The sequence below is a fragment of the Eptesicus fuscus genome, chromosome 24, assembly GCF_027574615.1.
Source record: "Eptesicus fuscus isolate TK198812 chromosome 24, DD_ASM_mEF_20220401, whole genome shotgun sequence".
In the NCBI taxonomy this organism is placed as follows: Eukaryota; Metazoa; Chordata; class Mammalia; order Chiroptera; family Vespertilionidae; genus Eptesicus; species Eptesicus fuscus.
In genome coordinates this window covers 131,527-156,593 of record NC_072496.1, presented here as the reverse complement: position 1 = coordinate 156,593, position 25,067 = coordinate 131,527, and the positions used below count along the sequence as shown (strand labels likewise).

The following is a 25,067-nucleotide window of genomic DNA, read 5'->3' as shown; positions in this document are numbered from 1 at the left end:
CGGCTGCGGCATTGCGTCACGCTGCCCGCCTGGCGACACACAGCCTAGGTGCCCAGGACACGCCTTCCTCTCAGGAGGAGGTGCCACCAGGGCCCCTCTCCTGTGCTCACAGGTCGCTGCACCACAAACATGGATTTAAAAAGCGGCCGTCGTTCTGTTGACATTGCCCACTGGCCCCGAGTGATGACAGGTAGAAAGAGGGCGCGAGGAAGCACGCACACGCCTTTGGGGAAGGGTGCGCTCTTAGTCTTTTTCAACCTGGAAGGCAGGTTGTTTGGAGGTGCTGGTGGGCCTGGGTGGGAAGGACAAGGCCCGACTCAGCCGTCCCCACCCTCCTGCAGGTGAAGCTGGGTTTGACTCGCACTGAGATGAGAGCTGGATGGAGGACAACAGATGGGGCCACACAGCCCTGCTGCTCAGTCCGAGGGGAACAGGTGGAGCTGGGGCCAGAGCGTGAATGCCGGCGATTCACGGGTGTGCGGCAGGCGGAGTGCCAGGCCCAGGCCAGTGACAGCTGGCGGCATGTGGATGGGGTGGGGAGGGGTGGGTTCAGCTTCAGGAAGAAGGCACCAGGGGGCAGGAGACCAGGGAAGGAAAGAGGGGGAACTCCTCCTGCCCCCCACCCCAGGCTGGGGCAGCTGACCTGCGAGACATAAGGAGACCGAGGAGATGCTCCTTGTGGGCCCCCCGTCTCCCCCCAACCCCCGCCGTCCTGGGCCTAACCCTAAACCCCAGGCATCTGGGCCATTCCAACAGCTGTGCCAGGCTTTTGGCTGGGTCAGGGCCCAGGCAGGGGACAAAAGCAGCTGCCACCCTCCCCTGGCAGACAAGGGTAGGAGCTCAGGGAGGTGAGGGATGACAGGGCAGGCTCCCTTCTCTGTCCAGAATTTTCCTATGTGCCCTGAGCCCTCGCCCGTTCTTCTCTAAGGGAAGTGACGAGTAGAAAAGCAACGTGGACTTTAGAGCCCAGCACTCCGTCCTCCCATCAGCCCTTAGAGAATATCACGCCTCCCATTCCACAGGTGAGGAAACTGAGGCGCCCTCATCAGACACTTGAGAAAGGGACAGAGGGACATTTTCCGCCCAAATTATTTGACTCTAGAGCCCAAATTCACAACCTCTGAGGAGGACTGAATTAGCGAAACGCCCAGCAGTCCCCCGGGCGGGTCTGGGCCCGACTTTCTCAGAGTCAGAACCGAGGGCAGTCAGATCAGTGGAAGCTGAAAACCCTTTTCTCTGGAGATTTCTCCAAGCAGGAGCCATCTCAGCGCTGGGGCCTTGGGTTGGGTGGCAGGACCGTCTCCCCATTCTTTGGCGGAGAGGTTTGCTGGACATTCCTGGGGGGGGGTCTTCAGCTCCCAGACCCTCCGAGGTGGGGCGCAGTGGCTCTCTCCCTAAAGCTTTACACGGACTTGGTTCCTCCCACCAGCACAGGACCAGCGCCCAGGGGCAGGGAGCAGCCTCCTTGCCTCATGTCTGGGCTTCCATCTGGCCAGCAGGGGGACCCCGAGCCCCAGGCACCGCCCGTACGGGGCAGTTGCTCCTGGCTCTGGGTGCATCCCAACGCTCAGCAGACCCACATCCCTCCCTGAGTCTCAGTTTCCTACTCTGCGAAATGGGTACATAACTATACTTCAGCAGCCACAATGTTGGGGTACAGAGCTCTGAACAACAGAGCGTGGATAGACTTCATTCTTCAGTTGTTGTCGTCCTGCACGGCGTCACGACTCCATGTATGAGAAACGTCCAGAATAGGCAAATCCTTCGAGACAGAACGTGGCTCAGTGATTTCCAGGGTCTGAGAGGGAATGGGCAGGTTTGGAAAGAACTGGTAACAGCTGGAAGGTTTCGGGGGTGATGAAGATGTCCTAAATTAAATTAGGGTGATAGTTGCACAATTCTGTAGCTGTACTAAAAGCCATCGAGTTGCACACTTTAAATGGGTGAACTTTATGCCATAGAAGTTATACCCCAGTGAAACGTGGCGGGGTGCTCTGAATCGAATCTGGAACCACCCCCCCTCCCCCACAACCCGCCACCCACGTCTCCATGGCCTCCTCTCCCCTCAGCACACGCAGAAGCTGGTGAGCATATTTCTTTTTATTGAGGAGCAAGAGGAGTGCTGGATGGGTAGGAAGGAGGAAGGGGGAGTGTGGATGGGTAGGAAGGAGGAAGGGGAGTGTGGATGGGGAGGAAGGAGGAAGGGGAGTGTGGATGGGGAGGAAGGAGGAAGGGGGAGTGTGGATGGGGAGGAAGGAGGAAGGGGGAGTGTGGATGGGGAGGAAGGAGGAAGGGGAGTGTGGATGGGGAGGAAGGAGGAAGGGGGAGTGTGGATGGGGAGGAAGGAGGAAGGGGGAGTGTGGATGGGGAGGAAGGAGGAAGGGGGAGTGTGGATGGGGAGGAAGGAGGAAGGGGGAGTGTGGATGGGGAGGAAGGAGGAAGGGGGAGTGTGGATGGGGAGGAAGGAGGAAGGGGGAGTGTGGATGGGGAGGAAGGAGGAAGGGGGAGTGTGGATGGGGAGGAAGGGGGAGTGTGGATGGGGAGGAAGGAGGAAGGGGAGTGTGGATGGGGAGGAAGGAGGAAGGGGGCACGAGGAAGTCCCGTTTCTCCCTGCCTTGATTGCCCCTCTGCCCTTGCGTCCTTGGTGTGGGGAGTCTGGCAAGGAGGGTGAGTGGACTGGCCAGGATGAACTGGGCCGTGCCAGGGCCTGAGCTCTGCCGAGTCCGTGCCATGGTGAGCGACCAGGTCCTCCAGGTGGTGTGGTGGCAGGTGGATCTGCCAGAGGCTGCCTCCAGGGTCAGAGAAGCCCCCAGGCTGGGAGCAAGGCAGGGGGGGGGGGAGACGGGGGGGGGCACTGCCTGATGAAGAGCTGCAGGTGCCGGGAGAGGCCGAGTCTTTTTTAAAAATTATTTTATTTTATTATTATTTTTTAATCCTCACTCAAGGATATTATTCCACTGATTTTTAGAGAGAATGGAAGGGAGAGGGAAAGACAGAGAGAAACACCGATGTGAGAGAAACACATTGATTGGTTGCCTCCTGCAGGTGCCCTGACCAGGGCCCGGGCCGGGGAGGAGCCTACAACCGAGGTATGTGCCCTTGACAGGAATCGAACCCGGGACCCTTTGGTCTGCAGGCCGACGCTCTATCCACTGAGCCACATCAGCTAGGGAAAGGTTGAGTCTTTATTTATTTTTTTAAAATATATTTTATTGGTTTTTTACAGAGAGGAAGGGAGAGGGATAGAGAGTTAGAAACATCGATCAGCTGCCTCCTGCACACCCCCTGGGGATGTGCCCGCAACCATGGTACATGCCCTTGACCGGAATCGAACCTGGGACCCTTCAGTCCGCAGGCCGACGCTCTATCCACTGAGCCACATGGGCTAGGGAAATGCTGAGTCTTTAACTGTGTCATGAGCCTGGGGCCTGGGGCAGGCTGTGCCAGGTGAGGGCCTGGGGCGGGGGTGGGTGGGGGCACAGAGGCTTTCGCTGCCGCAGGGGAGTGGTGAACCTCTAACACGGTGCCCCTGGGAGTGCTCAGGGAGTCTGTGCAGCCTGGGGAAGAGTTACACTTCCAGCTTCTCCAACGAGGCTCCAGGGAAGTTCACAGACTCCCCGTGTGTCTGAGGAGAACTGGAAGCTCCCCCCCAGCACCCCCAAGGCTTCAGGGTGGGATCTCTGTTCTGCATGAGGGTCAGCCCTGAGCTGGGGGGTCGGGAGTCCTCAGTGGACAGCGTGGGCCACCTGACCTGAACCTGAGCAGGAGGCAGCCAGAGGGGACCCAGGTGGGGAAGGTGGATGTGGATGTGTTTCTTGCTTCCCTGGCTGGGCTCCCACCAGTTGGGCTGTGCTGAGAGGGAGAGGGGACAGGAGGGGCAGGAGAGGGGTGGCGTGATGGAGATGACCTGGGGAGCAGCGAGGTGGCTTCCTGAGCCTGGGCACCCCGTCTGTGAAAGGGAATTTGCTGAGAGACGGAGAAAGGATGTAAGGACTCAGGAGGGAGTGCAGAGTGAGGCGCGGAGGATGGGAGCTGCCGGCTGGCTCGGGGGAGCAGGTTCAGGACTGAGGAGCGGGAGGGGCAGTCGGTGAGGTGGATGTGGGGCGCTGGGCAGCTGGTGTAGGGGCGCCTCGGCATCCTGCATCCAGAGGGGAGCAGATGCCTGGAGGCTGGATTCACTCGGGGGAGGGGGGGCGCAGGGAAAGCTCACGTTTTCCCGGCGTTTCTCACCCAGAATCACTTCCTTTGTTGAGCGGAGGGGGAGGGCGAGGAGGGAGGGGCCCCGAGGTGCCGCCCCCGCCCCTCCAGTGTGCCGAGCCCTGTTGTCACTCAGCCCCGTGCCCTGGCGCCTGAGCCAAGTCCGCGCCGCTTCACCCGACCTGGACCTGGACTGTACCTGGACTGGACCTGGACCTGGACCTGGGCCTGGCGGGCTGGCCGGGGTTCCCTGGGCGCCCCGCGCTGCGGTGGCTGAGAGCCTGGCTGGGGGGCTTGGACCGCTCAGGTGGCTGAGGGCTGCCGGCTCGGCTTCGGCGACCTTGGGCAGGTCTGTGCTGCCTCCGCCTCGGGCTCCGGAGGGTGCGGGAGAGGGCGACTAGGGAGCCCCCTTCCAGGGCGGGTGGGCGGGCGCGGTCCTGCAGGGCTGGAGCGGGGCCAGGGCACTGCTGGGAGCTGGTGCCCGCGTCTCCGGTGCGGGCAGTGCAGGCGGGCTGGCGCACGCGGGGAAAGGGACCCCCGCCCCGCCAGTGCCAGACTCAGACCCCAGACCCCCGTCCCAGGTGAGGGCAGGGCGCTGCCTCTTTAAAAGCAGCCGGGCAGAGCCTCCGTGCACCATGTGATGCTGGCGAGGCTGGGCCGGCGGCGCTGCAGCGGAGCGAGGACATGAGCTGCCGGCGGCGTGGTGCCCGGAGCCCAGCCCAGCCCCGCGCGCCCGTGTCCCCCGCTCTGGGCGGCAGCAGGTGCCCCCAACTTTGGGCACCACCTCTGGGCCCCCCTGGCGTCCAGCAGGCAGGCTGGTGAGCTCCTGGCACCCTGGTCTGGGGGGGGCATCGGTGGGCAAAGCCAGGCGTGGGGACCTGGCGGGGCGTGTGCAGCGGGCGGGAGGAGTGAGCGCTGCTGCCCAAGTTGCTGAATGAAACCTGGGGTGGTCAGGGGAGGGACAGAGACTGGGCAGAGAGCGGGCCGGGGTCTCACCAGCCCCGGCGGGCACCGTCGTGCCAAGTGGGCACAGCTCCAAGGGGAGGGGCTCCCGGGGCCCCGTCCCCCTGTGTCCCCTGCTGCCCACAGCCTCCCCACCCCAGCTTCCTGACCACAGGTGCCCCTCGCCGATGTGCCCGGCCTCTGCCCGCCATGCCGCCCGTCTCGGCCTTCCAGGCCGCCTACATCGGCATCGAGGTGCTCATCGCCCTGGTGTCTGTGCCGGGGAACGTGCTGGTGATCTGGGCCGTGCGGGTGAACCGGGCGCTGCGGGACGCCACCTTCTACTTCATCGCCTCGCTGGCGGTGGCTGACGTGGCCGTGGGCGCACTGGTCATCCCGCTCGCCATCCTCATCAACATCGGGCCGCAGACCTACTTCCACACCTGCCTCATGGTCGCCTGCCCCGTGCTCATCCTCACCCAGAGCTCCATCCTGGCCCTGCTGGCCATCGCCGTGGACCGCTACCTGCGCGTCAAGATCCCGCTCCGGTGAGTCCCCGGCCGTGGAGGGTGCTGGCCACGCCCGTGCTGGGCGGTGTGAGGGCCGAGAGGTGGACACAGGCCCCCGTGAGCCAGAGCCCTCTGGGCCAGGTGTCCAGTCCCCAGGCGCCTGCTGCCCTCCGCTCTGGGTGCTGGGCCGAGCTGTGGTGGAAGCAGGAGGATGGGGCCCGGGCAGGGCCCAGGAGCCCCGAGCCAAGCTGCTGCTGTTCTCAGGGCACGGCCAGCTGTCCAGCCCGGGTGGGGTTTGGAGGGGCCACCAGGACAGTCAAGGTGAGCGCTGGGTGGGCGAGCTGAGCCCACCAGTTCGAGGGGAGCAGGCTGCTGGGGTGGGTCGTCTTGTACGGCGGGTGCCCGCCAGGAGCCAGGCAGGGCAGCCTTCCCGAAGGCACTCATCTCTGTGCCCGCCGGCTCCACCCTCCGGGCTGCCCTGGGAGCCGAGCAGTCAGAGTCCCTCTGCCCCACTCCCTCTGCCGGGAGGAGAGAGAAACAGGCCCCTTCCCTTGACGTCCTTGTCCCGTCACGAACCCCTGCAGGTCTCTGCGGTCACAGCGCAGGGACCCACGCGCCGTGTCCAGCAGCACCGGGTGGGTGGCCTGATGGTGGCCGTGGTCACGTGGGTGTCGAGTCCACGTGGGGCTCCGTGCCCAGGACTTCCAGGCCACGGTCTTGTCACCAGGCAGTGCCTGGGCCACCAAGTGCCAGGGGGAGCCCGGGCGCCCTGCCAGGGGCCCTGTGGGGACGCCCCGCGCGGCCCCTCTCAGTCCCGTCAGGTCAGCGCCGAGGAGCCCTATCTGGGGCGCGGGGCCTCCGGCCTCACTTGGCTGTCTGCCCGGGCAGGCCCAGCCGCCCACGTATCTCCCGCTGGCGTTACATTCGTGGAACTTTTGGGAGCTTGTTTTCATGCAGCATTTTCCCTGTTCTCACCATGATCCTATTGGGAAGCGCCAGTGGAGCCGGTACACCGACACCCAGAGGGTCCTGCTGCCGTGGGGAGTGAGCCAGGTTCCCCTGACCCTGACTCCCCGGTCCCCACACCCAGCACTGAGACGCAGCTCTCTGCCCAGCCTCCAGCTCCCCGGGGCGGTGGGGCAGAGACCGCTGCTCAGGGGAGAGGCAGGGACCGTGCCCCAGAACTCCACGGGGGGCTCTGAAGGGCCTTTGTGCTCCGTGGCCCCGGGTGGCAGTGGGCTGTGCAGGGAGGCTGGTCCTGCCCATGAGGGTGGCGGGGCCTCCGAGCCGAGCACAGCACATAGTGTCCCCACAGCAGGGAAGCAGCTCAGAAACTGTCTGGAGTGGGTGTGAGGGTGATCAAAGGCCTGGGCCCGATGTGGCAGCGGAATGTGCCCCACTTGCCCCGGGGGTGTCGGTGGCTGCAGGCCTGCCCCTCCCTCGGGGCAGCTTCTGTGCTCTGGCCTGGAGGAGTGAGGAGCGGGGTCCTGAGGGGCTGTGCTCCTGGGCCGAGGCTGCTCCCGGCGTGGAGGCTGCTCCCGGCGTGGAGACTGCTCCCTGCGTGGAGGCTGCTCCTGGCGTGGAGGCTGCTCCCGGCGTGGAGGCTGCTCCCGGCGTGGAGGCTGCTCCCGGCGTGGAGGCTGCTCCCTGCGTGGAGGCTGCTCCCGGCATGGAGGCTGCTCCCGGCGTGGAGGCTGCGGCCGCAGGAGGCTGAGCATATGGGCCTGCGTGCAGCCCTCCTGGGAGTCTCCAGCTGTGACCCCAGACAGGCACTCACTGCCGTGGCTAAGCCTCGGTTTCCTCATCTATAAAAGGGGCCGCGCGCATTTTACTTTCTTCCCGCGATGCCTGGCAGGATAGGAAGCTCGCAGCGCTGTGCCTGACCGCGGTGCGCCAGCCAGCCGCATGGGGTGCTTTGTTTGTCGCTGCGTCACTGTTAACATGGGGCTCTGAGGGGCTGAGTAGGGAAGCTCTGCCCCCCCCACTCGTACTGTTACACAGTAGCCTCCCCCCCGGCCCCCCCCCCCCAGTTTTCAGGGGGTGCCAAGGTGCCGTGAGGTCACATCTGCACTTGCCTTTGCTCCTTGGTGGGTCGTCAGTGTCTCAGGGGCAGCGACGGAGGCAGCACGGCTTTCTGTCTGTCTGCTGTTTCTGCAGAAAGCCGGGCTCGGGGTCTGCACAGGAGGGACCCTCAGGAAACGGGGACTGAACCAGATGAGTGCAGGGCTCACGCGGCTGAGCCTCCAGCAGGCCCTCTGGGTGCGGACCATCTAATTCTCCCTTCTGCTGGGGCTGGACCTCTGTGCTTCTCCTGTGCAGCCCTGACCCGGCTGCCCATCCATCGCTCAGGCCGCCGCGCCAGTGCCCAGGGCGAGGAACCTGTCTCCTGCGGGGGCCGGTCCCAAGCTGGGGTCCTGGAGGCCGGGCCGCGGGGAGGGGCCACTCCAGGGACTTGCCTGTCCCTGCTCCCTGCTGGTCTGCCTGAGTCACTTCTCAGCCAGGGTCCCACCTAGCCCCCTGCCCTGGTGAGCCAGTCAGAGGTGAATGGGCTCTGGGCACCAAGGAGGAACCCTGACCAAGCCAGGGGAGGGCACCTGGGTGCCGTGTCCACGGGCCTGGTCTGGCCAGTCAACCAGAAATGCTATTTCCTTCCACTTGGCAGAGACACAAGAGGGAAAAGGGGTTCACAGCAAGTGCTGTGATCCAGTTCCCCCCAAACACAACAAAAACAAACCTCAAGGGGTGGATTCATCAATAACCTGTGGTCATTAGCATGTACTCCGCATGTCATTAGCATGTACTCCGTATGTCATTAGCATGTACTCCGTATGTCATTAGCATGTACTCCGCATGTCATTTGCATGACACCTCACGTGCTGGGGGGCTGCTGCCTGTCCCCTCAGCTGTGCTTCTGGGCATTCCCCCCGGGGTTTCTTGGTGGCGCCTACCGCGGGGGCTGGCTGTGGGAGGGGTGCCCGCAGGGCTCCCTGAGCAAACCCTCTCTGTGGGCAGGAGACCCAGACGGGTGGGGTGGGGTGAGAGGTGGTGGGCGTTTGGGAGTCAGAACGACCTGCGTTTGAACCTTGCTGTGTTGCTAACTAGCTGTGCAACCTGGATAAGGGGTTCAGCCTCTCTGAGCCTTTCCCCGCGCCTGTTAGACAGAGGGCTGGACGCGGGATGTCAGGGGTCCTTCCAGCTCTCGGTGGCTCTTCCTTGTTCTCGCTCCTGGCTGTGCTGTTTTGAGATCCTGGGACGGTCGAGTTGTGTTTTCAGCTCTGAGTGTTAAGAACCAGCACGAGGCTGTGTTTCTATCTGCTTTATCTGACGTAATGCTCATAGCCTCTCAGTAGCAGACGTTATTGTAAATTCCTATTCTACAGACACTTTTTTTTTTTTCAGATAAATTGAGGTCTGAGGCTCAGGGAGGTTCAGAAATTTGTGCAAACGTCTGGTCAGGGGGAGACAGGATTTAGCTCCGCCCTGTCCACCAGATGTCTGCAACCCGCAAGGCCCTGTGCGTCGTGAATCAGCCCTGAGAGGCTGCAGGGTTCACAGAGGAGTTTCCTCACGGCTGTCAGCAGGGTGATCGCTCTCCGCTGGTCTTTGCCGGTGTCCCCTGCCCCCCCACCCCCCCACCCCGGCCTCAGCCCATGCGCTCCCTCCCTTCTCTCTCCCTCCCTCCTCACCTTCACTCCAGTGGGCAGGGGAGCCCCTCTAGCCCTTGCCTCTGTCCACAGCTGGAAGCCTGCCGGCTGGGCTGCTGACCGGGAAGCAGAGCCAGGCGTGGGGGAAGCCAGCCTGCTGGCCCGGCTCTGGCGGGAAAGGAATCTGGTAGATTAGGGTGTGTTCGCTTTTAGCCATCAGCATGGCCTCCTCCCCGACCAGCTGGGGCTTCTCCTGACAGTAAAGTGCTCCTGGGCTGGGGCCCCGCAGGCTGCGGTCTGCGGCTTCACGTCCCAGAACAATTGCTCTGTCGTCTGGGCACCTGCTCTCAGCCTCTCTGAGTGAGGACGGATGAGTCAGAGGCCTGGAGCGGGAGACACAGAGGAGCATAGGAATCCCTGATGTCCAGCCTCTCACCAGCGAGGAGGAAGCAGAGGCCGAGGGTTCTGGGGTGTTCAAGGTCACTCCTCCAGGTGTCCAAGGTCACCGCCCTCCCCCCAGTGCTAACTTGCTCCCAGCCTCTGACCACTCCCACCCCCCAAAGGCTGGGCAGGAAGCTCTCAGCAATGACCCTTGGCAAGGAACCGCGCTGAGATGTGCTAATCAGTGGTGGGTGGAGGGGGAGCGTGACGGGAGGATGCTGATTGTGATTGAAAAGGCCGCCCGGCCGGCATGGCTCAGTGGATGAGCATCAACCTATAAACCAGGAGGTCACGGTCTGATTCCCGGTCAGGGTGCATGCTTCCAGGGCAGGAGGCAGAGTGTGGGTGCCGGTGCTGGGAGGTGAGGTGGGAAGCAAGGTCACGATGGAGAAGGAGGATGCGGGAGGCCGATGGAGAGTCACGGGTGTGAAATAATTCCCTCGGAAGTGGGACAGGGACTGAGTCAGGAGGCTGTGAAATTGGGGGCAGCAGAACCGGCCCCTGAAGTCCCTGGAGACGCCCGCGGCACGGCCCGGGCACCGAGCGCTGGTTCCGTCACGGATTCGGAGGTGTGAGGTCACTGCCTTCGTGGAACCTGGAGCCCATGGGCAGGAGCTGCAAGGACAACTGAGAAGAATTCGAGGGAGGGGCCCCCTGCATTCTCTGTGGCTTCCCCAGGTTCCCGGGGGCAGTGAGTGTCCCGAGAGGCTCATGGGGCGAGGACTGAGATGGGGGGAGGGGCTGAGGCTCAGGGTCAAGAGTTCACATCTTCTTCTAAGTGCACTAAGAAGCCTCAGAAGTGCTTCAAGCAGGGAATGACAGAAAACCAATTTCCTATTTAAAAGGTCAAAAGTCCCGAACAAACTATTAGCGAGTGAGAGCCGGTGACGTAGGAAAAGCAGAGCATGTCCCCACCAAGTAGGGCTGTTGGGTGGGTGCAGGGCAGGGACGACGCGGGCGGTGGAGGCTAGGGAGGTGGAGAGGACAGGAAAACCACAGTGTGTGAGCGGTAGACCTGCCTGGCACAGAGCAGACGTGCCAAGTGGGAGAAGGAATCACGGCGGGCGGGGGGGGGGGGGGCGGGTGTGATGGTGCTGGGACCCCGGGAACACGGAGGGTGAGGAAGGAGCTAGGGGAGACCCGCATCCTTGAGATTCCAGTGCAGCTTTGCCAGGTCCCGGGGGTCCCCTCTCGCTCACCCCTGCTTCTGCCCCTTCCTGTGGTCCATCAGACGGGCCCCACTTGCCCGGCTCCAGGAAGGGGCCTCTCGAAGGTCCAGCCGGCTTTCCGGAGCCTCCGGCTGCTCCGGCTGCCATCACTGCTCAGGAGGCCGAGCCAGGGGTTCTTCCTCCCGGCCAGGCTCCATTTAGGATGAGACTCGGTGCCCAGGTCCTCACGGCGGTCAGGAGGCTTTCAGCTGAGATGTGAAGGGCCTGGCAGGCCCCGGCCCTCAGTGATGGGGCTGCTGCTGTGCCAACTTCTCCGGAGCTTGTTTCACGTTAACCACGTGATGCCGTGGCCTCAGCAATCCACCGGGCTCAGGTCCGTGTCAGAATGAGCTGCAAGCACGTGAGGGCAGGCGTGGCTCTCTCCCGTCTCCCCTGTCTTGCTCACTGTGCCCTGTGCCTCACACACGCCTCAGTGGGTGGCTGAATCCGTGCGTGTTGGGAGGAATGGGAGAACGTTCACGGGAGGAAAACCTTCCTGGGGGGTGGGGTAGCCCCGGGAGATGCTACTTGGGCACGTCCTATCCACCCACGGGGCAAAGGCAGGTCCTGGGGGATGAAGGGCTGTTTGATGAAGACATTCCCGAGAGATCAGAGCGTGTGGGGCTGGGCGCAGAGCGGTAAGGTCTCATGCAGCTCACCTGGCACGTTAGGGCCGCATCCTGGCCCCCCGACCCCCAGCACCTCCTGATTCCGGGGGGAGGGTTGTGACTAGCCCTCCGCAACCCTCCTTGTCTCCGAGGCCACGTGCTGGGGAGCTCCAGGCCCTGACCTCTCAGGAGCAGAAGCAAGGCCCCGGTGCACCTGCTCCACAAGTCGCCGGGGTGGGCGGGGGGAGAAAAACGTCCTGAGTGTGTGGGGACTCAGCAGGCACACCGCACGGGCCTGTCCTCTGCAGAGTAAACACCCACCCGCCTCCGTGCCCGCCCCCCGCCCCCCCCCCCACAGTCTCCCAGGGCCCCTGTGATGACAGCGGCTGAGAGGAACACAGACTCCATTCAGAGCTGCTGGCAGGCCCAGGCCTGGGGCTGAGGAGTGGACTGAGCCAGGAGCCAGGGCCCGGAAGACAGGACACCCCCCCCCCCCCAATCACTGCCAGAGGTCACAGTGGCTTTAGGCAATTAGTGGGGGAGGGGGAGGTGTGTTCACACATTCACACCTGTGTGTGTGGAGGGGTTCTATCTTTACTCTTATTTTTAGAAATAAAAAAACGCTGTCCCACCCAACCCCTCCTTCTCCCAGGCCCAGATGTGAGTCCCAGCCAAGCTCTGCTCCTTCCTGCATGCGCCCCACCCCCACCATTAATCTCCCTGAGGCAGGAACATGGTTTACATGTTCAGGTCAGCAAGTGTCTTCTGGTGACACCAGCCCTGTCCTCCAGGGCACAGGCCCCCAGGCTGATCACTCACCAGCTGCCCCCGCAGGAGGCCTGAGCAGGCCTGGCCCACCCCAGGCACACAGCGCCCACAACGCCTTCTACCTGTGCTCAAAACACTTCCCTGCCCCCTCCCTGGCCATCTCTTCTGGACCTGCCGGGCCTTGGAGTTGAGAGAAGGATAAGACCACTCACATCAACACCCCAGAAAGCTGTTCCCTTCTCTTGTCTGTCTAGTTCCTACTCTTCCTTTAATACTCAGCTCAGACGACACCTCCTCCAGGAGGCCTTCCCAGTCCATATGCTCCCCTGTAACACAGCCCTTGTCAAATCTCCCTCACTGGCCGGTGCGCAACTTGAGGTTGTGGTCCCAGACAATCATCTCTGCCCACAGTGCCCAGCATAGTTTCTGCCCATTCCTGGTATCTGATAGCTGGCCCAGCGAGTCACTGAATGAATGGTAGTAGATTGCCTCCTAAGCGCCCAGTGTTTGCTGGGCTCTGTGCTGAATACTTGGTATGGATTCTCTTATTTACATTCTTGCACAATTTTATAAGAGGTACCAAGAGCATTTTATATTAACAACTAGAGGCCCGGTGCACGAAATTCGTGCAAGGTTAGGGTCCCTAGGCCTGGCCTGCGATCAGGGCCAATCAGGTTCCCCGTCTCCCCACCTCCCCTCCTCCTCCTTCCCTCGCTCCCTCAGCGCCCCTCCGCCGCTGGTCACCCGCCATGTTCCGCGCCACCCCCTGTTGGTCAGCACACATCATAGTGAGCAATTGAACTCCCGGTATCCTGGTTGAACTCCCGAGGGGACACTTTGCATATTAGCCTTTTATATATATAACATATCACTATTTCCCACATTTCCTGAGAAAGCTGAGGCTAACAGCCACATACCTGCTAAGTGTAACCAGAACTGTCAAATGAATAGTTGAACAGATGAATGGAAAGACCCATATTTGAGCCTTGATTCCAGCATTTAATGCTGAGTGAACTTGGGTAAATCACTTACCTGTTTGGGTCTCAGTTTCCACATCTATAAAATGGGCTTAATTCCAATCCCTACTGCAAATATTTGTCTGTAAGGCAGCGCTCTCGGAATGGGAAGGAAGAATAGCTTCATTGTTCAGGGGTGAGCTGGCTCTGGGTGCGTGGGGGAGGAGGGTTAGGTACCCTGACCCTTCTCCCCCCTCCTCCTCCCCCATCTGGACTCTGGCCTGCAGTTCAGAGCTGCCCAAGGCCTGGCCTGATTGCTTGGCATTGAGCTGCAGGCCGAGTGTGGGAGTGTGCAGTTAGGAGTGGGCGTGCCCCACGCCTGGAGCTGACCCGCCTCCTCTCTGTCTCCCACCCACTGCAGCTGCTGGACGATGAGCGTGAGGCTTGGTGATCAGGGGGCAGTGGGCAGCGGGCAGCCAGCGGGACGGAGGCTCCGCACCCACAATAACTCCCCGACCCACGAGGTGGGGAGGCACCGGGGCTGGTCCAGGGCCTCGAGGGTCTGCCTAGGGGTGCGCCGCCCCCACTGCTGAAGTTGCATCCGCCGGGAGGGGACCTTCTCCAGCCCCCCTTGTCCCGTCAGAGTGTAGCCCGAGTCTGAACTCAGTTTGCAGTCAAGACGTGAAGAAAAATGTTCAAGGGAAACATCTTTGTTTCGACTCAAGAGGAGGGGAGCCCCTCCCATCTGGGGGAGGCTGGGCGAGAAGAGACCCCGCAATCCGCCAGCAAAGAGGGGAACTCGGGACGGGGAACCCAGAGCCCCGAGCTCAGGGCCGGTCTGCCCCTGGCCCACTGGACAAGCTCCTCGCCGGCCAGGGGACCGCAGCCACGGCCCAACTCCTTAGGGTGCTCAGCACCAGGGCGTGGGGGTCCGACTGCCCCGCTGGCCTCCCAGCCTCAGCTCTGCTCGCACCTCGGCCAAATCTCTAAGCCTCAGTTTCTTCATCTGTAAACTGGAAAGACTAACATGTGCCTCGCGGGACTGTAGAGGCTTGGAGGTCTTCTTTGCAGCAGATTTAATTTTATTTACTTTTGCGAGGCTGGTGTCCACACCATTTCACAGATGCAGATAGTGAGACGCAGGGCGATCAAGGAACTTGAAAATAAGAGAGTAAACAGGAAAATGGGATCTAACACCTGCTGGCAGACCCCGAAGTGGACGCTGTGTGGTAACCGCTCCCTCAGCCACTGTCCCCAGGGAGTGTCCCCGCCGAGACCAGGCGACGAGGGAGATCGGCACCGGCCGAGCCGAGAGGGTGAAGCCAGGACTGAGGCTGCTGGTGGGCGCAGGCTGGCGTGGTTTCCTGTCGGCCCCGACTGCTTCCTCTCTGGACCCAGGGCCTGCGAGTGCTCCTCTTCACGCTGCCTGGGTCACAGGGGCAGGGAAGCTAAATCTGGGTGTTGCTGGCATCATGGCAGCAGAAATAACCCACAGGCGCTCGGAGGTGAGAGGTGGAGCTGGGCTCAGGGAGGCCCCTCTGCACCAGAGGCAGAGAGAGGCACGCTGCAGGGCACGGACCCGTCTCCACCCCAACACCAGCCCACCCTGCTGTGGCTCCGCATCTCCCTGACCCGGCCTGGGCCTCGGTTTTCCCATCTGTGAAATGGCACCAACAGAAGCCCTAGGAGTGGTGCTGTGTGCCCTGAGGCCTGTGAGGGGGAGCCTCGCCCGCTCCGTCTCCCTCCTGGTCCCGCCCTTTTCTCTGCGTGGCTGGGGGTTCGCGCTCCTGTTTCCTACGTGACCCAAGACGATGCCTTTCCTCCTGGGCTCCTCCGCAGACCAGGTTGGGCCGGGCTTCTTGTGAGCCAGCTCCGCGTGCCAGGGGCCCGGGGAAGCTCGGTGGGAATGCGGGACGAGGACGCTCTGTCCTCACTTCCCCGCGCCTCGGCCTCGGGGGTTCAGGGCCTGAACAGGGCCTTGCAGGCTCTGACCCAGTTGCAGTTCCGCGTTCAGATCCCAGCTGTGTGACCTTGGACGAGTCACCTGGAGAGTGGACCGAGGAGGGAAGGGGATGCTGGGAAGCTCGGTCCCCGTGACCATGGAGACCGGGGCGGTGGCGTCAGACGTCACTCCCTCCATGTCACAGCGAGGAAACGGGCTCAGAGAGGCGGCGGATTCGCTGACGGCAACTGGAGTCTGAGTCAGACCTTGTCCCTCTAGTGCGGCCTCTATTGGGGAAGCGGGAAGCCATGGAGGTCAGGGGTCAGGGTCAGGGTCGGGGAGGGACAGGTATGGTATCTGGTTTTCGGGGACCTGAGAGCTGGTCCTGGTGGACCAGGACCTTCTGAATGGCCCACGTTGTGGGGATTGGTTTCCGTGGGGGAGGGAAGGCACTGTGGCTCCCCCTCACCCGCCGAGGCTGCCCGCGGCTCCGGCCTGTTCAGTCCCCAAGGCCCGTTGCTGCCCGCAGCCTGATGTTCTTTTTCCAGCTCTGAGCACTGTGCTTTCAAGCTTTCCTGAATGGTGGGTGGAAAAAAGGCTCTGATTTAATAAGCTCCTCTCCCCCTTCCCCTCCCGCCTCTCCCCCTCCCCGCCCTCTCCCCCTGCCCCCACCCCCACTGTCATTGAGATCCCATCCAGGGTCCTGGCCCATTCAGTGCTCTGCAGGGCTTTGCTGAGGTGGGAGAACGGACAGAATGAGCTGCTTCATCTCCCCTCAAAGGGACGCTCTGGGACGCTGCCAGGCGCTGCCAGGCTCCCGCCACTCCATTCAGGGACAGGCCCCAGCCCCGGAGAACAGGCCGTCCCCACACCAGGGCGGCAGAACAGAGGGCTGGTCCTGCAGCAGGAGGACCCGAGGTCGGACTCCTGCTAGAACCTCCTAATTACGTGGCCTAATGTGTTGGATGGGGGCGGAGGCAGGAGCGCGGACTAGAAATCCTGGCTTCTGCAAAGGCCCCCTGTCTGTGTGTGTGTGTGTGTGTGTGTGTGTGTGTGTGTCTGTGTGTGTGTGTGTGTGTGGGGGGGGGGGCAGGAGGGATGGAGAGGAGCAGGAAGCCTCGACCCCCCCCTCCTGCTTCTCTCACCCTGAAAGTGAGGATTGCTGCCGTTGAGTTCATCTCTCTCACGTTTGTAACTGTTTTCCATTCATTGGGCTCGTTCTGTTTCTTCCCCAGCCCCCTCCTCTTCTGCGTTCTCTGGTTTGAACGGAGCATTGTGCAGGAATCTGCTCTCCTTCCCCAGCGTTACTGGATGCCCACTGTGTGCCAGGGATGGTGGCAGGTGCTAGGAACCCACATGGAACCGGGCCTGGTTCCCACCCTCTGGGTACTTGCAGTTAAACGCTCATGGAGGAAAACAGAGAATTGGACTGATCAATCCTCAGGGGATCCGCTCCAGCCCTGCATCCACCTGGGCCGGCCGGTGCCTCCCACCTCCCACCTCCCACTGCACCAGGCCCTCCTGCCCAGCCCCGCAGCTGGAGGGGCAGGGGGGGGGGGGAGAGCCAGGGGCGACAGGGGCTCCTCTGTGCGCAGCTGGCTGAGGAGCGCTGGCTCCTGGTTGGTCCTGGCTGAGACCTCGTCACCGAGTGCCTGTGTGTACACAGGAGGAGAGAGACGTGGGGGACAGCTGTGCTCTCCCGCTGTGCCCGGGCTGTGGTGCAGCAGGAGCCACTGAAGCTAGACCCCAGGGTGGACTTCCTGATGTAAAAGTGCGCCCCAGGGAGCAGGGGGCGGGGGAGGTGCTGGGCCAGACACCAGTGGGACAGACCAGGAACACGGCGGTTCTGTCCTGAGGCGGAGCTGGGTGGGGGAGCTGGATACGAAGTGGATACTGAAGCCGTGTAAACAGCCTCCCAAAGTGAAACAAGTATCTTTTTGTTTCGGGAGGTGCGTGCGTGTGAGTGTGTGTGTGTGTGTGTGTGTGTGTGTGTGGTGTGAACACAATGGCACCAGCTGCTACTGCTCACCTAGGGGGGCCTGGCTCAGTCACTGCTCCGCCGTGTGGCCAGTGAGCCGGCCAAGCAAGGCTCTCACCCTATTGGGCCCCAGGACCAGGAACCGAGACCAGCTGGAGGCACCAGCTATTAGATGGGGGTGGGGGGGATCTGAACGCAGATCAGAGTCCTCAGTGAATGTTTATTTCTCTCTCCATCCCGTGGTGCCCCATCTTCCCCTCCTTGGGCGAGTCGCTAGAGCGCGACATCCTTAGGGGGGCGCCCTTCCCGGGAACTGAATGTGCCGACTCCTCCTACCCACGCTTGTCCTTGTCCTCCCTCCCTTCTGCGGGTGCCCAGCTGGCCTGGCCTTCAGCCCCACATCGTCCCACTGAGGACACAGTGGCCGCCAAGGGGAGGGGTTTCACCAAGGCCAGCTCCCTCCCTCCCGGCCTGACCTGGACCCTGGGCTCCTGCCGCTCGCAGAGTTCCCTGCAGGAGGCCGCTCGGGGTCCTGACCTGGCTGCCTCAGGTGCAGCCCCCTCGCTGGGCAGTGTGGGTCCCTCTCTGCGCTCTCCAGCTTGGACGATGAGATGAGACGCTGAACAGTTCAGCTCTCTCCTGCGTGCCAGCCGGGCTGTGGGACTCGGCCCCCTCCTGTGGGTGACCAGGGTCGCTCCTTCCCCGTGACGCCAGGCCTCCCACGTCACTGGGAAGGAATGCTACCTCCTGGGTCTGCGGACGCCCCGGGCAGCCTGGCTGCACAGCCTCTCACAGCTCACTGACCCCTGTGCAGAGGATGGATTTTTCCATCCCACCTGGCGAGTCGGAAAGTCACCACAGCAGGTGGGAGCATCCTGGCTTTACGTGGGGCTGGAGAGCCGCGTCTCTGAGCAGGAAGTGGCTGGAGTGCTGAGGTCAGGGCACAGTTTCCCGGGGTAACCGCCGGGTCAGACGCACTCTTCCCCAAGGACTGGATGTGGGGCCTGCACCCGGCCTCAGGGGTCAGGAACCTCCTCCCAGCACCCACTCCCTGTGGACTCCTCTGGGTCAGAACTTCTGAGCAAACCCAACCCCCTCGTTGTCCGAGGGGGAGCATCAGCGACAAGGCACCCATGAGGTCGGTCCCTGTGCGACCTCTGAGGGTGGGGTGTGGCCTTAGATGCTTCAGCACCAGCTGGCCCCTCCCCCGGAGCTCCCTTTGCTGGGGGCGGTGCCTCCATCAGACAGGGCTCCCTGGGGCAGGAGCTGTCCTCCTCCTGCTCCTCCCAGACGCCCAGAGGCAGGAAAGGGCTGAGAGCTGAATGGGGAAGGGGTGGGAGGCACCCACGGAGACGCCAGCCGTGGGTTGTTTGTCCTCCCAAGTGACCAGGAGCGGCTTCCAAGGCCCATGGCACTGAGAGCCTAGGACACATTCTGCCCCCTTCCTCCAAGGAGCCCCCTCCCCCGAGCGCTGCGGGCGGGCCTGGCCCGGGGCTCGGGAGGGGCCCTGTGGGGTGTGTGATGCAGACGTTCCCAGGTTCCCAGATGCCGGGTGATGCCACGGGGCCCAGGCAGAGAGAGTCTCAGCCGGATCTCGGGACCCAGACGCCCAGCCCCTCCTGGGCCCTCCACCCAGACTCCTCTGGGCAAAGTTAATGCTAACGACGTGGCCCCTGGCGTGTGCCCAGCGCCTCCGATTGCCCGTGATTGTATCTGGTTTCCTGTGCTCCTTGGGGACGAAGACTTTCTCGGCAGGAAGTAGTTTAAATGGTCTGAAAGCCTTACTTCCTGGTCTTGAGATCCAAGTTTTGAGTTACAAGTGGCTGATTCCCTGCTGAGGAGGGAGGCAGGGGGAGAGGACGGAGCGTGCACCAGCCGCCTCCTCAGACGCCAGACAGGGTTGACCCCCCTGGTCCCCCTCCCAGCCGTGGGCCCCGTGAGGGAGCCGGCGACAGGGAAGCGGAGGGCGGCCAGGCCTTGGGGGCCCTGCCCCGGTTTCAGCCGTTGGCTGGATGCTTCCTCACCCCTGGCCTCACACGCCGTGCCTTTCCCGACCTCCTGTACGATTCTCTCTCCTCTGAGTCAGCACCATCTGTGAAGAGGCTGCCGTCCTCGCTGGCTGGGAGTCCTTTGTGGTGACTACTCTCCGCTCTCCCGCTCCAGGGTCGAACCTTTGGGGTCTGACCAGGGGGTCATGTAGGTGTTTCCAACAGAAGTCCTTTAGGGGCAGAAATTGGCCGCACCCGTGATGAAGCACCGAAGCCAGGCAGGGGCAGCCAGGTGCAGAGGTCAGCACCACCAGCAGCCCTCCTCCCCCGCCGTCCCCCCCCTCGGGCTGCAGACCCAGGGGGAGGCGGGTCCGGGACCCCAGGGCTGGAATGTGGTGGCCTCCCTGTGGGAGGCGGAGCCAAGGAGGAGACGCAGCTGCTGCCTGGCATGCGTGGTGGCCTCGGGGACAGAGAAGGAGGAACTGTCCTGGGTTCTGCCCCTCCCTGCGGGCACTGCCGTGCCTCCCGAGGACCCACCTGGCTCAGGGGCTGGGAAATGCCACCGTCGGGGCTCAGACCCTGGGGCGCAGAGCAGGGCTTCAGGACCAGCGCGCTCCAGCCGCTCCGCTCCTCAGTCCTCGGTCCAGCAAAGGGGCTGTGTGGCTTAGAACAAACCCCAGAACCTTGACCGTGACCCACGCAGCCCTGGGTGACCACCCCTGATCACACCTGCGGCCCCGCTTCCCCCCCCCCCCCAGCCCCACCCCCTCACCAGGCACTGTTCCTGGAGCCCCCTCTGGATGCAGGGCGTGTAGCCTTGGCCTCTCGCCCCACTTCTGAGCCGTTCACTCGCTCAGGCACCAGCTGCAGAGGGAACGACTTTCCCCTCCAGCCAGGCTCGCTCCCCGCCTTTCCTTCAGGCTCTGCCCTCCCTCTGAGAGTCTGCCCCCCCCCCGCCCCCACTGTCCTTCCACCTTGTGGTCTTCAGACAGATGCTAACGGATTGATTGGTGCCATGGAGCTGGTGTTGTCTCTGCTTCTAAGAATCACAGAGAGGGCAGTGCTCAGCCTGAGCACAGGCTCCCCGTGTGGGTCTCAGGCCCTGAGGGGTTGGAGGTGGCCCGTCCCTTTATGGTAACTTCAAGGAGCCGCCTGTGGACAGGGCCCCACTTGGAGTGTCACTGCCTCCTGTGGCTACCCCTCCCGTCGGCTGGGACCGCTCACGCCGGAGGCAGCCATCACTCCTGAGGGCTAGTTCCCAGCACGCCCGAGGAGGCCAGGCCTTGCACCCTGATTTGGGAGGGACACCCCGAGGGTTGGAGGCACATCCCATGCCTCACCCCACGTGCACCCAGGACTTGCAGCCTCCGCTTTTCTTTCCCACGTGAAGGAGAGGGGGGTTGCTCCCTAGCCTGGGGGTCGGGGGTCAGCCCTTCCTGTGAGAGCCTGCCCCACCTCAGCCAAGGTCCTGTGTCCGGCCCTTTCCCACATGGAGAAAATAGCAAGGAAAACAGATGGGAACTGATACCCTGGCTGCAGGGTCTGCTGGGACCTGGCCCTGGAGGAGCGCAGGAACGAGGTGACCCAGGGGTCCAGGAAGTCAGGAAGGGAAGGGAGGGGGGCCCTCTCTCAGGAGGAGTTGCCTCCCCGCCGCCTCCCACCTGGACAGTCAGTACCACCTCCTCTCTCGGTGGGTCCTCACGGCCCACCTCCATCTCTGGGAGGCCCCTCTTTGAACAGGGTCCAGACGTTCCCATGTTTAAACTTGTAGGAAAGGGACCCTCTAAATCTGTCAATCATCCTGCATCTAAACTGCCCAGCCAGCCTGTCGCCCTGAAGGAGCTGGTCTTGGAGCCAGGAGCCATGGCACACAATTGCCCGCTTCTGGGTCTTGAATCTCAAATTGGGGTTCCCCCAGGATGCTACGGGGTTCCCCGAGGCGTGAGTGTAAAAGGGCTTGTGGATAACAAACGCGCTCTAAACCCTGCAGATGTGGTGGTGCCCGGCACCCTTCCTTCTGCAGCTGAGGGTGGCCGGCCTGTGTCCCTCGCCTTCTTCTCTCTTCGCGGAATGACCTGCTGCTTTGGTCTGGCCCCATGGACTCATGGCCAGGCTTCTGGGGACATGGGAGACACTCGAGGAAGACTCGATGTGTAGCTTGCAGACTTGGGGGGCAGACTTGGGCTCCTTGCAGCACATGCCCCAGGCCGGCCGTCCTGCTGGGGTCCCCGCGGAGGGAACGGCTTCGGCTGCAGCCGAGCAAAGGTCCAGGCGAAGAGAACCCCAGGCAGGTGTGGCCCGTGGGCAGCTCTCAGCGCTGTGCTGTGGGGACACAGGACGCATGATCCCAGGGGAGGGGAGGATGGGGGAGTCACCTGGGGTCCTCAGGGTCCCCACCGGAAAGATAAGGAGATGAGAAATGAGGTACCATCTACCTCGCTTTGCAGACTCCTCCCACCCCCAGACCGCCCTCCCCTTCCCCTGAGGCCTTCGCGGACAGTGGGCCGTGGTGCGTGGAAAGGCCCAGGAGGAAGGGCCTGGGGCGTCATCGCTGCGAAGGCGAGAGAGAGCCACAGGCCCGGGACGAGAAGCAGCGGAGGGAGGCCCTCACACCCATGGGCCTCAGGAGTGTTTACAGGCTCAGCAGGCAGCCACCGCTGGCTTGGCAGCCGCTCTGGAAAATGACCACAGAGGCTGTGCTGAGCCGGCTCCTCGCACGGAGCCAGAGGCGTGGCCTTTGGCTCCCTGTCCACGGCCGTGTGTGCCCAGAGGACACGCTGGCTGCTGGCTGGGCGTGCTTAACGGGAGGTGGGGACATGGACACCCTCGGCCTCAGTGGGGGTGCGGGGTCGTTAGATTCTGAATCATCCACATGTTTGCAGCGTCCGTGCGTCATGACATGTGGAAGCTCGGTCCCTCGACATCGTCCCGTGTATTTCCCTTCACGGACAGGCCACGCCTGCGGCCGCCTTGTTGCCTGTCTCCTTACTGTGGTGTTATCTGTGTCTCCTCCCAAAGGTGAGCTGAGGGAGGCGGGGCCTCGTCTCACTCCCCGCGCAGAGCAGTGCCCGGGACCCACAGCACGCGGAGCCTGCTGAACATGAGCAGATGCACAGGAACACAGCTTTCTCTCCTGAGAGCAATTCCCAAGGGGCCTGGGTGTGCACAGCTGGTTCTTGAGGCCAAGCCCTGTGCAGTGACGGGGAGGGGAGGGGCGGGAGGAGGAACTGGGCACAAGGGCGGGGGGAGGACGGGGGCGATGGGGGGCGGGGAGGCTGGCTGGTGAGTGGACCAGCCCAGAGGAGGGTGTGGATGCTTCGTGAGTGTCGCCGGCACAGGGGCGGGGCTTGTGCAGCAGTGGGTGTGTGGCCGGTGGGGACATGAGCTGGGGGGCGCCGGCCGGTCGCAGGACGTTGTGAACCTCCGCTTCTTCACCTGCCGGTGCTTTCCCCCCACGAGGGCGCTTTCCCCCCACGAGGGCGGTCAGGAAACAGGGATGAGGCCACCAGGGGACACGCCCAGCACACAGCGATTTCACGTTGGTGATTTTATTAAAACTCCTAAAGAGCATCTTCTGCTTTCTGTTATGATTTCTATCATTAACCAAGAGCGCTGAGCCAGTGCGTGCCCCAATCTCAGACCCTGAGAGACTGGCACTTTAAGCCAAAGACACACACTCCCCGCTCCCTGGGCCCTGGCGGGGTGGCCCCTTCTGGGGGGGCTGGGGAGCCTCAGGGGGACTCACACTCTGCCCCCCCCCCCCAGGTACAAGACGGTGGTGACGCCCCGGAGGGCCGCGGTGGCCATCGCCGGCTGCTGGATCCTCTCCCTCGTGGTGGGCCTGACGCCCATGTTTGGCTGGAACAACCTGGGTGCGGTGCGGCGGGCCTGGGCGGCCAACGGCAGCGCCGGGGAGCCCGTGATCAAGTGCGAGTTTGAGAAGGTCATCAGCATGGAGTACATGGTCTACTTCAACTTCTTCGTGTGGGTGCTGCCCCCGCTGCTGCTCATGGCGCTGGTCTACCTGGAGGTGTTCTACCTGATCCGCAGGCAGCTCAGCAAGAAGGTGTCGGCCTCCGCGGGCGACCCGCACAAGTACTACGGGAAGGAGCTGAAGATCGCCAAGTCGCTGGCGCTCATCCTCCTCCTCTTCGCGCTCAGCTGGCTGCCCCTGCACATCCTGAACTGCATCACCCTCTTCTGCCCGAGCTGCCACAAGCCCAGCCTCCTCACCTACATCGCCATCTTCCTCACGCACGGCAACTCCGCCATGAACCCCATCGTCTACGCCTTCCGCATCCACAAGTTCCGGGTCACCTTCCTCAAGATCTGGAATGACCATTTCCGCTGCCAGCCCGCACCCCCCGCGGACAAGGACCCCCCGGAAGAGCGGCCGGACGACTAGACTCTGCCTGCCCACGGCCAGGGCACCTCAGCGCGGCCCGCACTCCCCACGTCACTGTCTCCAGGGCCTTCCCCGGCCCAGGCTGGGGTGTGGGGCTGTCCATGGGGACAAACCAGGTAACCTGAGGGAGGGAGGGAAGTGGCTTGAGCCACCCACCCGCCTGCCTGTCCCATGGGCAGCCCCTGCTTCAGGCAAAGGGCCCCGTGGCGGGGAGGCCATCTCCGCTCCTGCAGGCGGGGGCGCGCTCACCCCAGCGGCTGGGACCAGGCTTCAGGAGGGAGGGCAGCCCCTCCAAGATGAGTGAAGAAGAGAAACCACACGTCTTGGCCTTGCTTTCTCTGGAGGAGAAGGGGGCCCGAGCCAGTGAGGGGCAGCCACGAAGGAGCCTCAGTCCCTACCTCCCACAGCCCTCGCCTCCCGGCCACGCTGGGTGCCACGGCGCCTGCCCCCTTGCCCTGCGCAGCCCAAGGCTATACTTGAGAGGGAGGGAGACAGAGCCAGTCCAGACATCATTTCCAACATCTGCTTTATTCCGCACCAGCCTTCGGAGCCTGGTTGGGGCTTGGAGCCCAGCAGCCAGTGTGCAGTGGTGGGGTGGGCCGCACCCAGCCTGCAGGTGGCAGCACTGAGCGTCCCAGGAGGAGCCTGGAGTGTGACCTCCTGTCCTCCGGGCACCAGCCCAGCAGGTCCCCCTGCCCCCAGACAGGCCTGGGCTCTCCCAGGCAGCACCCTTCCCCGCTGTTTCTGGGCCTGATGGAGACCGTCAGCTCTAGAGAGCATTGTGCCCGCCTGCTGAGGGTGGACCAGGGTGGCTGGGCACTCCTGGGATGGGGTATGACAGGCTGGAGCAGACAGAGGAGCCAGCCCCTGAGTGAGGAGGCGGGAAGGTCCTGCTGGCCTTTAACTGCCCCCAGGGTCCCTGGCATCTAGTCCGGCTTTCAGGGGCTGTGGGCTCTGCTGCGGAGCCGGGGATTTCAGGGTTTCTGGGGAAGACCCCCCTCCCCCCCCCCCCCCCCCCCCGCCCCGCCAAGCCCAGAGCTGGGTGCAGAGGGTGGAGGGGCAGGATTCTGTGTGAATAGTGACTCCAGGCCTTGATTCCAGGCCTCGCCTCTCTCAGAGGTGCTGTGCCCTGCTCCCGGGGGGCACCTGACTAATAAAGACTGTGAACCCGCATGGAGAGCCACTGCTGGGCACACCCGAGGGCGCCAACAGCCTCGCAGAGAGGACTCAGTGGGGAGGTCAAGGCACGGGAGCCGGGCAGCGTGGAGCCCCTCGGTTCCAGCGAGGGGGTGTGTCTCACAGCTATTGTCTGGGGCTGGCAAGCCCTGACCGTGAGAGCCAGATCCTGAAACATCTCCTGTCAAGAAACCCCCCTGACTCCCACGTCCCCTCCCGCCGACCTTCCGCGTGGGGCACATGCGGAGACCTCCTAATGGAGACGCATCCCCCACTTTGCAGGGACCCGGCGCCTCCCCCAGGAG

General features: G+C 63.1%; 1 protein-coding gene across 1 annotated transcript; it reads left to right on the top strand.

Annotated features, from left to right (window-relative positions):
* The first annotated feature begins 4,987 nt into the window (after positions 1 to 4,987).
* ADORA1 (adenosine A1 receptor) lies at positions 4,988 to 24,838 on the top strand. Its single transcript, XM_028136926.2, has 3 exons — positions 4,988 to 5,015; positions 5,315 to 5,687; positions 22,947 to 24,838. The coding sequence occupies exons 2-3, from the start codon at positions 5,350 to 5,352 to the stop codon at positions 23,584 to 23,586; spliced, it is 978 nt and encodes a 325-aa protein (XP_027992727.1). The 5' UTR covers positions 4,988 to 5,015; positions 5,315 to 5,349; the 3' UTR covers positions 23,587 to 24,838.
* The last annotated feature ends 229 nt before the right edge of the window (positions 24,839 to 25,067 follow it).